The sequence below is a fragment of the Marmota monax genome, unplaced genomic scaffold (assembly GCF_021218885.2).
Source record: "Marmota monax isolate L192 unplaced genomic scaffold, Marmota_monax_Labrador192_F-V1.1 WCK01_AAM20220418_F8-fsc00020, whole genome shotgun sequence".
Classification (NCBI taxonomy): Eukaryota; Metazoa; Chordata; class Mammalia; order Rodentia; family Sciuridae; genus Marmota; species Marmota monax.
Genome location: NW_026692912.1, coordinates 20,717,356 through 20,731,670, shown reverse-complemented (window position 1 = coordinate 20,731,670; position 14,315 = coordinate 20,717,356). Strand labels below are relative to the sequence as shown.

The 14,315-nt window shown below is 54.5% G+C and overlaps 1 protein-coding gene and 1 long non-coding RNA gene across 19 annotated transcripts in view; one reads left to right on the top strand and one right to left on the bottom strand.

Annotated features, from left to right (window-relative positions):
* The window catches only part of Dnm1 (dynamin 1), a 41,254-nt gene extending 33,030 nt beyond the window's left edge, over nucleotides 1-8,224 (bottom strand). For 14 of the 18 annotated variants that reach the window (XR_009227448.1, XR_009227449.1, XR_009227450.1 and 11 more), the window contains exon 1: nucleotides 7,975-8,223. Coding sequence is in view for 13 of the 18 variants with exons in the window: in XM_058581804.1 (XP_058437787.1) it covers nucleotides 7,975-8,135 (161 nt within the window). In the remaining 5 variants the exon portion in view is untranslated. Of the gene's footprint in view, nucleotides 1-7,974 lie in introns of all 18 variants that reach the window. The other 4 variants (XM_046451950.2, XM_046451957.2, XM_058581798.1 and 1 more) reach the window with 2 other exon arrangements.
* LOC131424443 (uncharacterized) lies at nucleotides 3,079-14,158 on the top strand. The gene is made up of 2 exons (XR_009227452.1): nucleotides 3,079-3,469; nucleotides 12,764-14,158. It is a non-coding gene; the product is annotated as an uncharacterized LOC131424443 (long non-coding RNA).
* Nucleotides 14,159-14,315: the final 157 nt, after the last annotated feature.

Sequence of the window (14,315 nt, the reverse complement as noted above, 5' to 3'; positions counted from 1 at the left end):
TTTTCTCTTCCTTCCTTCCTTCCGAGTGTTGACGGCTGTATTTCCAAAAAGGAAACATATTTCTCTTTTGCCCCCAATTTTAAAAAATCATATGCTCTCCATTTGAAAAAGTCCAGAAGATACATAAATACTTTAGACATGACCAATCATCATCCCAACACCGGGGGATAACCTTTGTGAACATTTTATTATCAATAATAATAATTGCTGATGGACTGCTGGCTGTCGGCCAAACCTTTGCCAGCGGCTTCAAAATCCACACCATCCTGAGATTTCTTTTGGGGGTGAAGGAAATATTCTAAAATTAGACTGCGGAGATGGTTTCACGACTCCATAGATATACTAAAAATCCTTGAATTATACACTTAACATGAGTGAATTTTATGGTATATAAATTTTTTATTACACCGCAATAAAGCTGCTTAAGGGATCTGCGTCCTCTGGATTGATCCTCCCACGGCTGAGGGAGGCTGATGCCATCAGTTTCCCCATCTCCCTGGGGAAGAAACTGACACTCAGAGAGATAAAGTCCTGTGCCCCTGAGCTGGGTCCCTATCCACGTTTCAGAAGCTTCTTGACTCACCAAACAACACGCTGGAGCCATTCAATCTGGAGCTACATCTGGATTCACCAGCAGCTTGATAAGAAGGAGCCCCAGCTCTACCACAGAAGTGCACCCCTGCTCCAGGCCTTCGTTTTCCCATCAGTGAAATGGGAGCCAATGTAGCAGCTCCCTCCCTGCACTGTAGAGGGGATGCCCTGAGGTCCTGGCTGCGGAAGGTCCCACAGAGGGTGCCCACTGGGCAACCAGACCTGGATACTGGCAGGCACTGGGTACCTTCTTTGTACTCCCTCCAGCTGGGGACTGGGGAAGCAGGTGAGCGTGACTCAGCTACAGAGATCCTCCTCCTCCTCCTCCTGGCTAGTGGCCTCCTTTTTCCCTGTGCTGAGACCAGAGGTGTCTGAGCCGGCGGTGATAAAAGAGTAACATGGGAATGAATGGATTCGAGGTGAAAAGTAGCCACGGTCATTGCTGTTGTCTGTCAGGACATCCTAAGAGGAAATAGAGGCCGTACCCCACACCAGGAGGGTCAGGTCGCGGGGCGGGTGATCGGGGTGGCGCCCTGGAGTAGGTGACGGCTGACGAGAGACTCGGAGGAAGGAGCCAGTGAAGCAGGGAGACGGGGCCGGGGCTACGGGGAGCAGCGGGCACCCAGGACCATGGGAAAGGGCTCAGCTCACTCTTCCCATGACCTGTAAGCTCCGGTGGCCCAGGAGGCAGCGGCTGGGGAAACAGGGCCGGGGGCCAGGCCTCAGGGGCCCAACTCGGGAGCTGGGGCCTGGTTATGAGGGCAGGGTCTCCACAGTAGGCTTCAGGCAGAAGAGGTTAGATGGGGGCTTGGAGAGTCCCCCACTATTGTGCAGAGAATGGCTTGGGAGGAGAGAGGCGCTGCCCCAGTGGCTGAGAGGGGTGAAGGCAGTAGAGGTCAGGGGTAGGTAGACAGGGCAGGAGGCTGGACTGGATGGGGAGGGTGAGGGGAGGTGGATCCCGGGGCCTCTGGCCAGGGCCCTGGGAAGATGCCATCTAGAAGACCGTCCTGAGTATCTTTCAACCTGGTATTCCTTTCCCCCGTTGCCTAGGATAATTCCGAGTTGCTAGAGCTGCTCTCCAGACCACTTTCAGTTTTTTTGGTTTTTTTTAATATTTATTTTTTAGTTGTAGGCGGACACAATGTCTTTATTTTAATTTATGTGGTGCTGAGGATCAAATCCAGTGCCTCACGCGTGCTAGGCGAGTGCTCTACCTCTGAGCCACAACCCCAGCCCTTGTTTTTGTTTTTGGTACCAGAGATTGAACCCAGGGGCACTTAACCACTGAGCCACATCCCCAGCCTAATTTTAAATATTTTATTTAGAGACAGGGTCTCGCTAAGTTCTGAGGCTGGCTTTGAACTCATGATTCTCCTGCCTCAGCCTCCCAAGCCGCTGAGATTACAGGCGTGCACCACTGCACAGGGCTCCACTCTCAGTTCTTACCCAGACCTCAGTCCAGGGAGTGGGTAAGAGTGCAGAGACGCCAGGGGGAGCAGAGGAGAGGGGAGACGGGGTGGCACACGTGTGTGGAGACCTGTGCCGCTTCCTGTCCTTCCTCTTGATTTAATCGCTGTGTGACTTCGGGCAGGTTCCCTACCCTCTGTGTGCCATTTGGCCATCTGAAAACCTGGGGTGTTCATTTCTGCTGCTCTGCAAGTGGGATGTTGATTCCAAGAAGACTGCGGTGGGCACTGTCTTCCTTAGACATGGGGAATCGGGCCCTGATCCTGGGTCTCACACTCGGGGACCCTCTGGACTTTGTCCGGCTTCACCCTCCCTGGGGGGCGAGGGGCCAAGGGAAGGTCGCCAGCTAGAGCCGGCAGACCCCTCCCAGGCTACCTTGGGAACCCTGGGATCCCCTCTCAAGCAGTCCCTAGCCCACCCCTGGGTCTGCCTCCTGCAATTGGATTTTGTTTCAGGGGGCAGCACAGGCCCAAGGAGGGTCCTTCTTGGGCCCATGGAGGAGCGGAGAATGAGGGCCGGGTGAGCTCTGGAGGCTCCTGGTGGCGTGAGGTGGACTGAGGAGGGACCAGGGCAGCCCAGGGAGAGGGCCCATCTGTCCCCACCCAGAGGGACCCCAAGTCCTAAATTCAAACCCAGCCTACCAGGCGGTTGTGAAGGTGTGTGCGTCAAGGTGGGAGAACAGAACGCCTCGTATTTAGCAGCCGCAGCTTGATTTATAGCTGGATTGTTTGGCCATATGGCATGTGGGCCTCCATTTCTGCTCTTGCCCACGTCTGACAACACTGTACCCGTGACTGGCTCCTCTGCCGCTGCCCCACCCACCTGCCTGCCCACCCCACCCTCTGCCTTCCCACCCTCTGACCCCGGCCAAAGCCTGGGAAATTCAGTCTCCTGGCACCGGGATCAGATGCTGAGTGCCAGGGTCACCTTTCATTCCTAGCTCCTCTGGGCCACCAGGAGGGGCGGGGTTTGGGCAGAACGTCCCTGGCAGGGCACCTTTCCTTAAGTCCAGCCCCCAGGAATGGATTCCACACACGGCCCCTGGCAGCACTGCTGAGCATGGGGCAGGTGTGTGCACTGAGGCACACGGAGGCTGGCGCCCAGGGCAGCTGCCACAGCTCTCTGGGGACAGGGACAACAATCCGGCCTCCCCAACCTTCTCAGTCTGGCCTGTGGCCTCTGCCTCTCACGCAGGGTCCTTCACCAGGGTCCTCAACCTCGCAGGCTGCTCCCCTCTTGGGGCCGAGCAGGCACCTGGACTGGTTCCCTCTGCTTGTCCAGCCTTAGTGCCACCTCCGGAGGGCCTTCTCTGACCCCAGGCCACGGCTTCTCTTCACTCTCAGGCTCCTGTGGGATCCTCGTGGATTTCACAGTCGCCTGTCCTCTCGGCTGGGACCCTCCCGAAGCACAGGTAGGTCCACCTTGTTCTCAGACCTGTCCCTGGGGCCTGGCACAGGGCAGGCTTCAAGGAAATATCTGCAGTCAGACCCCCTGCCTCAGATCCCAGTTAACCCCTCGTCTTCTCTGGTCTCAGTCTCCCAACCTAAGAAATGGGAACAACAGTGTGCGCCCCAAAGTGTTCGGGGACAGCAACAGAGCTTTACAGTGGGGAGTGGGTGTCTCCCAGAGGAGGTCCAGGCCTGACCAAAGAAGGGCTCTCAGAGGCCAAGGCCAGCACCAGGCCCCTGGGGAAGCAGCTGGGGACCCACATGGGGTGTAGGTAGGCAGCCACCTAAAACCCTGGCTCCATCCAGGCAGAGGCTCCCAGGGGTCCCCTACCCCACCTGGATGGAGCCGATCCCCTCCCCGACTGTGGCCCCCTCCCAGGCTGCAGGACACCAAGGCCTTGCCTGCCCAGGCCCCAGCAGGGATGAACTGGCGCGTCCTCCATGCCAGGCCCTCCGGTTCCGGCTCTAGTGCAGTCCCACCAGGGAGGTGTCATTGTCCCCATTTTACAGATGAGGAGACAGCAGCTGGGCAGGGGTGGAGCACACGCTCCAGGTGGGCCACCCTCAGGCCTGGCTCCCGCCCCCGGCACCTCCCTCTCCGCAAATCCCCCCTGCCTCAGCCTTCCAGGGGCTGGAGGGCGGGGCGGGCCCAGCTCCTCTGCCTGCCCACGGAGGACACGCCTCTGGCCCTGGAGGAGCGCTGGGGAAGGACGCAGGGAGCAGAAGGGCACTGGACAGGCCCCTTGACCTAGGGCCAGGTGTGTGACCACGGATTGCTGGGGCGTGCTGGGGGCCACGGATCCTCCTCTGCACTTACCCCAGAATGAGCTCATCCACTCTCCGGGTTTAGAGTCCATTTCTACACCGACAACTCCCAAATTTCCACTTCCAGCCCGCCTTCCCCCAGCTCCTGACACTTCCCAGGAGGAGTCTACCGGGCACCTCAGGCTCACGATGTCCAACCCAGCCCCCTCTTCCCTGGCCCCAATCTGCCCTGCCCCCCCCCATCCTCCCTGACTCCATCAACGGCGACATTCCTGCCTCGGAGCATGGGTCAAAGAACTTTTTGTTCTCGCCCTTTTTTTCTTTTTTTAAAAATTTGAGACAGAGTCTTGCTAAGTTGCTTAGGTCCTCACTAAGTGCTAAGGTTGGCCTCAAACTTGTGATCCTCCTGCCTCAGCCTCCTGAATCGCCGGGATGACAGGCCCTGAAGTCATTTTTGATCCCTCTTTCCCACCTTTTGTGTCCACCCACCACAGATCCTGAACCTCACAATTCTCACCAGAGGTATGGCCCTGCCCGAGGCCCCCGCCTCGTGCCCATGCAGCAGCCACTCTCTCGCTTTCTCTCTGACCCCGTCCCCAAGTCACACACTTGCCAGAATCAGTTAAAGTCACTGAACTTACTTAAAGGCTTCCAAGAAAAGTGAAGACACACACACATTCCTCACCAAGCCCCTGCCTGCCTACCTCTTTCGTCTCATCTCTCCTGGCCGGGCACACACCAGCCCCAGGGCCTTTGCCTTTTGTCCTGCCCCAGGGCCTTTGCATTTTCTGTTCCCTGGCCCACAGTTCTCCCCAGCTACTCTCACAGCTCCTCTCTGTTCAATGCTCACCCTGGTGCCGCCTGCTCCTGGAGGCCTTCTCTGCCCTCCCAACGCTGGCCACACTCCTCTGCCTTTGTCTCCTCCCTGCAGAATCCCTGGCCTCAAGGCCCTGTGGCCTCCAGGAATGCTTGCTAAATGACCCGAGGAGCCAACCTCCATTTGCCCTTCTGTGAAAGGGGAGTGAAGACATAGCATAGATCTAGACAAGTCCCAGCAGGGTCCTGGGCAGCTGCCGGGCCACCTCCATCGCAGAGCTGGTGGCAAGGTCCTCCTGGGTACCCAGGAGCCCAGACTAGCCTACCTCAGCTGTTTTCCTCCAACGGGATTCCACTTCCTCTCCTGGGGGGGTTGGCTCCTGGGAAGCCCCAGGAGGCAGAGCTACTGTTACCATGCTCACCAGACTGGGGACCCAGCCCTGGGTGGAGAGGTCGGAAGCCTGTGAGGGAGCGGGCAGGGCTGCTGCGGGCCACTGAGCCTCGGTTTCCCTGCTTGTGCCCCAGCACTGGTCCCCTCCCTCGCTTCCAGGATCCCAGTGCTCTCCCACCCCTCCCCCACATTTAGAGGAGGGCTCTTCCAGCTCCCTGGGCCGGTGGGTGTCAGGCACCCTACACAGCTTTCTTCGGGGATCCCGGCAAGAGTGTTGAGATGCGGAGGGCAGCAAGAGGGCCAGGCCTCCTGAGCAGAGTTCACACCTCGCTCTGCCACTGGACGAGCCAACAGTGGCTGAATCTGCTGGGGCTGGGGCTGGGCTAGGGGCTGGGGCCAGGGTGGGGCTAGGGCTGGCCTGCTGCCCAGTGGACTCCAAGAAGCGGGAGCCAGGAGCGGCACACAGCTAGACTGGCAACACCTCCCTCTACATGTTTACAAAAGGGCTTTGCCACCCATGAACTCGCGTCCCACAGCCCTGGCTCAGGAAGGCAGGGCAGCAGTTGTCAGGGTTCCCATTCCTCAGATAAGGACAACGAAGTCCACACACCTGCACGTTCCCATGCCCAGCGCAGGGACTGGCCCTCAGAGGCTGCTGTTGGTCACGATCAGGAACCAGGGCTTGGAGTCTGACATGGGCTGCACTTCCTGAATGTGTGACCTTGGCAAGGCATCTAATTAACCTCCAGGGTCTCAGTTTCCCCATCTGTAGGGTGGGCATCACATGCCTGCCTCTGGGGGGCTGCTGTGAGCCTGTGGAGGACTCAGCAAGGTGTGGGGCATGAGGGAGGGGCTGCAGGGACAGGAGCTGAGGTCCCTGACTCTATACCCCTGCCCAGACCAGCTGGCCTGGCACAGCAAATATTTAACAAGAGGTAGAATATGGAACAAGTGCTGGACACCCTTGGGTACCGCTGTCTCCAAGGTACCCTCTGCCCTAACCCTGAGTGCTGGACAGGGCTGTGGGAAGGGGCAGAATATGTTTCTCTGCAGCTCTGGGGTCACGTGATCTGAAGGGGTGTTCTGTAGGAGCTGTCCTGGAGAGACAGAAGGCCTCCCTCTGTGCTGACCAGATGGGCATGTCCTGGGGGGAGACTTTCCAACATCCCACAGATACTCAGGTCCTTCCCTTGACTCTCTAGGGTTGGCAGTGGTCTTCCCAGGACATTTGAGGGGCAGGAACAACTATGCAGTCCATTCCAACTGTTATATTAAACATGTGACAACTGAGGGTCAGAGAGGGCAAGAGACTTGCCTGAGGTTTCAAAGCAGAACCTGGATGTCACCCTACAGAACTGCTGTCCCTTGGGGGGAGGGGCCCCTGCCTCCTTTCCCACGTGCCAACCACTTCCTTAGCCATGAAGGTCATCGGAAGAAAGCCAGGTTCCTGGAGAGTGGAGGGATGTTGATGATGGAGGGGAAGGTCAGTGTCAGCTCTCCTGCCTCCTGCCTCAGCCTGCCCAGCCCCCCATCCGCTTCCAGCACCAGCGGAATCCTCTCTGCTCCTTCTCAGCACCAGAAAGCCACCTCTATCTTCTCTGTCTCAGAGGGGAGCCTGGAGTGTCACGACCTGCCCGCGCCCCCCCATCCCAGGACGCTTTGTCTTTGCGTTTGCTCCCCACTCTGTCACCTGGCCCTCCCAGCGCCTTGTGGGATCAGAGGCGGGAGGGGGATTAGGTTCTGCAAATGGCTCCCCCTGCCCGCCTCCTGCCTCCTGTCTTAGTCATCTCTGCCCTCCGCTGCCTGCTCCCTCCATCACAATCCCTCTGCCAGGCCTTGGGGAGGACGACACTGGCAGGCGCCCCCGACCCAGGGGCAGCGGCGAGGCCAGGGGCGGCAGCTGAGAAGCGACCCCAAGTGTTTTCTCCCCCCCTCCCCTTCCTCGTCCCGCAGCCCGCGCCCCCCCTGCGCCGCGCTGCGCACGGATGGCGGCGGGAGCCGCAGAGGTGTGTGTGTCAGCGGGGAGACTGCCTGGTCCTCGATGCCCACGGGGCTGTGTCCTCTTCCAGGACCTGGGGGAGGTCCCTTGTCACGGTCCAGGGGCTGACCCCTTGGAGCCTAGGAAAGGGGGCACTGCCCCGGGGGTGCTGCCCGGTCCTAGGGTCTCCCGGGCCGAAGGGAGGCGCTGAGTAATGCGGCCCCCGCGGAGACCATTGGGTCTGGGGGCACCTCTCTGCTCCCGGCAGAGCGCTGTCTCCCCTAAAGGACGGGGCGGAGGAGGGGGCGTGATTCCGTGGCCCGGGGCTGGCCGACGACTGCAGACTAGCCGGGGGCGCCGCCGCCCCCAGGGGCTCGCGGTGGGGGAGGGCCGCCTCCTCCCGCAGCGGGTGGGGGCGCGCTGTCCGCCGGCGCAGCCCGGGGGCTGGGAGGTCGCGGCGCCGTCGGAGCCCGGGGCCCCGGGGGTGGGGGGCGCGCTCGGGGGCGCGCCGCTCCTACCTGCCTACGAAATTCTCAAGCACCGAGCTCTTGCCGGCGCTCTGGCCGCCCACCACGGCGATCTGCGGCAGGTCGAGGTCCGCGTTCTGGCCGATGGCGGAGAAGGCATCCTGCAGCCGGTTGACCAGCGGGATGAGATCCTCCATGCCCCGGTTGCCCATGGTTGCGGCGGGCCCCGCGGGCTGCGATCCGGCCGCCGCTCCCGCTCCGGCTCCCGCTCCCGGCTCCGGCTCCGGCTCCGCCGCTGCAGCCGCGCGCCCCGACTGCGTGCGCCGTGGGCCCCCCGCCCCTCGGGGATCCGAGCGGAGCACTACGTCGGACCGCCACGAGAGGGCGTCGGCGGCCCTGCGGGCAGGCGGCCGTGCGCAAGCGCCTCCAGGGGTATTATGGGTGTTGTAGTTTTCTCCTTCTGCGGCTTTTGGGGCGATTTACCAGTATCTAGGGGTACTGATGCTGTGCAGAGGATACCGTTTCTGGAAGTGGGCTGTATACCACCCCTCACAATGGGCTATTGGATGGTGGTCACAGCTGTCTTACTCCATCTTACAGTTGAGGAAAACTGAGGCCTGGAGAGACTATCAAATTGCTCCAAGGTCACAGTCCCCTGACAGAGTTCCTCTTGACCTTGCTGCCTTCTGCCCTAGGTTCTGACACTAGTCTCCTGCATATCCTTTCCTGTCTGAGCCTCATTTTCTCTGTTCCTAGAAGGAGAAAGATGGAGCATTAATTCAACAATACTTACTGAGCACCTACTATAAACCAGGCCCCATCCTAGGCCTGGAGATTCAGCACTAATAAGATAGCCAGGTCTCTGGCCTCACAGATCTTACACAAAGCTGGCAAGATAGACAGGAACCGATGAGCAGGCAAATGGAATAGTAAAAGCAGAAACCTTTCATAGCAAGAGCAATGGAAGAAATAAATGGGGAGTATGAAGCGTTATCTGTGGGTGTGGAAAAGTCGCTTTAAACTGGAAGGAATTAGGGTTCTCCAAAGAAGTGACCTCAGAGAAGAGAGTCTGTCACGGGCAGATCAAGAGGAAGAGCAGAGACAAAGATCTCAATGCTAATAAGACCCTTGGGAGAGTTAGAAGTTCTTGTCCTAGACAGAGATGCCCTTTACCTGACTCCATCAGGATGGTGGCAAAATATGGGATTCGAATCCAGGACCACCGTAACCCTTTCCTGCTAAGTCCTTCCACACAGAGAGGCCCTGAGGTGCCAGGCCCAACCATCTGCCTCTTCACTTAAGAAACAATTTGAACTCTCCACCCGGAGGCTAGAAAGGGAGGCAGCATACTTTGATGTTTGGAGGCTCAGCAGGTCATTTCCCTGTGTGGGTCCAGAGCAGTGACCCAGGAGTTGGAGACTGTTCAGTTTTCATGCACGGAGTACATATTATGGAACCAGGCACTGTGCTAGACCCCAGAGATATAGCTGCGAGCAAAATGACATGTTGCTTACTAAAATGTAGCTTACAGGCTAATGCAAGAAAGAGGGATGAAACACGAGTCAGCCAATAGACACAAGCTTGCCATATGGTGACGAGCAAGGAAGCAGGTCTGCAGGCCAGGAAGCAGGGTCAGGGCAGGGTTTGTTTTGCTGTGGAGACTGGACACAGAACGGGTTGGTCAAGAGCAGACTTGAAGCAAGTAAGGGACTGCCCCATATAGGGGACGAATTTTCCAGGCAGACAGGGGGAGTCAGTAGACCCTACCCCTCGGAGCCCCAGGGAGTGGGTTAGGAGTCTAGCCCAGCCTTAGACAAGCTGTCTGACCCAGGTCCTTCCACATCTCTGAGCCTTAGTTCTGTAAACTGGCTAATGGGCATGGTGCTAGAACAGAATGCCCATGTAGGGCAGGGCCTAGGCCAGGTACTCAGGAGGCTCTTATTAGTCCCCAGCTGTGAGAACCTGGATGGGGACTACTTTCCGGCCAGCTGGAACGTCAATTCCATATGCCTCACATCTGCATCCTGAGCGGCTGCTCTAAGCTGGCCTATTATTATGCTCTGAGGACCAGAGAGGGCAGTGATGGGACCTGGGATGAACAGCACATTCAATCGGGCTACATTCACAGATGTCTGCCTAGAGGGATACTGTCACTACTGGGCTTTTATTGGTTTTATCTTTTTCCCTAATTATAATAGCTAGACTTTTTATAAAAATCAGGCTTTATACAAATATTTGAAGGCCTCATGTTATCCTTGCACCAAGAGATCACGGGTATCTATAACTTAGGGTTTATCCTCTAGATCCCACCCCCCCCCATATGTATTTGTTTTGTTCTATTTTGTTTTCACAGACGGGATCATACTAAATACTTTATGATTCTGTGTGACTGATAATCACGCCAGCAGACTGGGCCTCATGGGGAAATTCAGTCTCAGGCCTCAGCAGAGACCTGTTGCATCATGACCTGTATTTAAAAAGAACCAAGGACTCCAGGAAATTTCTGTGCACATCAAAGTTAGAGAAGTTCTTATATATACTGTGTGCAACTTTCCTTTTAGAAACAATGTCTTAGACATCTTCCAAATCTGCCACATTCCTTGTTCAGGGCTGCATAGTTTTTTTACTATTTGGTAGTGCCTTGATTGTTCCCTGGTCGACTAAAAATTGCTGGGTTGGACTTGAACAATGAGTGAATGGGCTGTGTGTGGCTGCACACGTCTACAATTACAGCTACTCAGAGACTAAAAAGGATCAACCTTGGAAACTTACCAAGACTCTGTCTCAAAAAAGAAAAAGAAAAGGACTGGTGGTGTAGCTCAGTGATAGAGTACAGAGTGCTTACCTAGCATGTGTGAGGCCCTAAACCTGGGTTCCATCTCCAGTACTACCAAAAAAAAAAAAAAAAAAAGTGGGGCTGGGGTTGTGGCTCAGAGGTAGAGCGCTCACCTGGCACGTGTGAGGCCCTGGGTTTGATCCTCAGCACCACATAAAAAAATAAAATATATAGTGTCCACCTATAACTAAAAATTAAGTATTTCAAAAAGTGGGGGGAATACATCAAATACCACTTGGAGGTGTGAAGGAGGGAGAATGTGGTGGGCAGGGAAACAGCATGAAGTCTGAAGTCAGAAAGGGAACACACCTAAGCCTACCTGGCCTTGTTTTCTGCCCTGGGCTTAGCAGGGGCTAAAGGAGAGCTGTTACAGATGGGTGTCCCAGGCTCAGGGCAGCTGGGTCCCCTGGGGGCCGACGAATTGAATGAGAGTCTTAGAAATGGCTCTGACCCTCTGCTTTGAGTACCCGGGAGGCAGGATTCTCTCTCTCCAAAGTTTTGACCAACTGTGCTAAACCCATTGCATTCACTGGGCGTCTCCTTCCAGCCAGGTCACTGGGCCGAGGGAGGCGCCAGCTGTCTCCCACCCTTCATTAGCTCATTTTGACTGAGCTACAGAAAGGTAACGGAGGATGTGGCAAAGGTCACAAAGTCAAGAAGTGACTTTGAGTCAAGTTGTGGATGGAAGTGGGTGACTCAGCTTCCACACTGATATTCTCCGCCACACCCTCCACATATTTTTTAATGCACAAAACTGTACACTAGCCCCTCTGGTAGCATTTCTGTTGTGCACGTCGCAGGTGCTCAAAAACACTGGGCTGGGCGGGGTGGCTCACAGCTGTAATCCCAGGGCTTGAGAGGCTGAGGCAGGAGGATTGAGAGTTCAAAGCCAGCCTCAGCAATTTAGCAAGGCCCTAAGCAACTCAGCAAGACCCTGTCTCTAAATAAAATACAAAATAGGGTTGGGGATGTGGCTCGGTGGTCGAGTGCCCCTGAGTTCAATCCCGGTACCAAACAAACAACAACCACAAAAAACCACTAGTTGATTTGAACAGTGGCCTCATACAACTCCTGTTTCAAGCCACTATATTTAGTCACTAAGTTGCTCAGAGGCTGGCCTTTGGAGTTGCCCATTCATTCGTCATGTATTCTCCAACAGGTCTGGATCAGTGGCCAGGCTTCATGCAAGACACAGGGCATGAAGAGGTTAACAAGATGCAGGGCTCATCCTGTCCTGCGGAAAAGGGGGTTCATCCCGCCTTTACCACTTTCTGACCTGATGTCCTCCTGTCACTTATTTTACCTCCCTGAGCTCAGTTTCTTCATCTCTGAAAGGGGGATGGATAATAATAGAGCCCAACTTGTAGGAGGCTGGGAGGATTTAGTGATGTCATAACAATTTAGGGAAGCACTGGAACAGTGAATAGTGAGCGCGGCGATCAGTGTAATCGCAATCCCATCAACATGGCGCTGTCCAGAGAGAGACTTCTTCAGTCTGCCAAAGGAAGCAGAGGGTGCTGCTGGATGTGGTGACCAGGTGTGGGGAGACGAGGACCTATTATCCATACATTGGTCCTCTTCAGAAGAGATGGCCCTAAGGGCAGCAGGGGGCCTGCCCCAGGCCACTCCAGAAGACAGGGGCAGCAACAAGGTAATCCCACCTCTGTCCTCTGTCTCCTACCCCATTTATTGATAGGAAGAGGCACAGGTGGGCGGCAGCCACTGGGGAGGCCTCGTGATAAGCATATGGCCTTCCATTTCCCCTGCCTCTTGCCTGATTTGGAGTGACGCAGCCTCCAATTGGTATTCCCATCATGCCCTCCATCATTCCCAGGAGCACAGCCTGTTCCTGGGAATTCTGAGCTAGGGAGTCTGGTTGTGGGGTTCAATTTACTGCCCATTTGTGCTGCCACCATGAACACCAACTCAAGGGCAGAGGGAGGCAATTGCATCCTGGATTCGTGCATCCACTCATTCATTTACTTGTTTAATTGACTTCACCAGGCAACCCTGTGGTGTACCCGGCCATTCTAGATCCCAAGGATATGGGGACATGCAGAAGCTGCTTCCTGCCATCACGGAGTACATGACATCACTGAAGACAGAAATAATGTGGGATTACATTACCAGATTACAAAATAAAGATGCCATAGTCGATAGCCACTTAGAAAGCTTACTGGGAAAATAGTGACAATTGCCACTGTAGGAATCATACAGGTGGGGCTGGGGCTATAGCTCATTGGTAGAGTGCCCGCCTGGTATGAGGTACTGGGTTCGATCCTCAGCACCACACAAAAATAAAATAAAGATATTGTGTCCAATTACAACTGAAAAATATTTTTTAAAAAATCATACAGGTGTGTGTGTAGGGGAAGCTGGGGATATAGCTCAGTTGGTAGAGTGCTTGCCTCTCATGCACAAGGGCCTGGGTTCAATCCCCAGCACCACACACACACACACACACACACACACACACACATCACACAGGTGTTAGGCAAAGAAACTTCCAAAACTATAGCACAATGCAAAGCTTCAATATTTGGAGACTTTTACTTCATTTTAAAACTGAATAAGGATGTCATTTGTTTAACTGAAACACCTTTAATACAAAACCAGTCAAAATTCAGATGGGATTTTTGGTGTTGGAAGAAGTTTGACCAAATTCTATAATCTACATGAAAATTACATAGAAAAATATATGCAATTGGGAGTCAGCAAGAATTTGTTTTGTTTATGGTACTGGGGATTGAACCCAGGGCTTAAGTATGCTGGGCAAATGCTTTACTACGGAGTTGCACCCAGCCCAAGTATTTTTTTCTTTAAAGAATGATAATGTCAGAAGCTTACACTGTCAGGCACTACGATGTATTCCAAAGCCATAATCATCATGGTATTTTCTTGGCAGATTGGGGAGCAGAGTAAGTCTGAATATAGATCCATGGGAATTTAAGAATTTGCTTTGTGATAGAGAATACTCAAGTCAGTTGTTCCCATGACCTTGGACTTCATTTGGGGTGGACAGAGATGAACCTCTCTTCTCCCTCCAAAGATATTCTTCCAGGGGCTTTGCCAGCAAGAGGCTGACTAAAAGCAATTAGTTCCAGTGTGCCCAGAGTGCTCCCTTCCCCTATCTTATATGGTCCTCAGGAGGCAGCATGAGATCAAATACACTAAAAAAGTAAAATAAAGTCCACTCTAACCCTAGGATTAAGTTATCCAAACCTACCATTGCAAATTAGAAAAAGGGAGAGAAAGTGAAACTCCCTTGAGCCCACTATGCACATATATTTATTTTTTTCCAAAACTGAGATCATAAAGTGTACGCAGTTTTGTAACCTGCTGAGTTCATGTCATATCATATATTGTGTTTAAATATATTTTAAGCCTTTGAAAATGTAATTTCTGATGGCTGTGTGCTGTTCCTTAAGAGGTGGACACCATGATTTGTTTAATTGTTCCCCTAAGGTTGATTCTTTTCTAGAAGGCTATTATAAATAATGTTCTTATGCTGTTTTTTAAAAGTTTCATTTTTGTTCATTTTCTTGGGCTTCTTGGG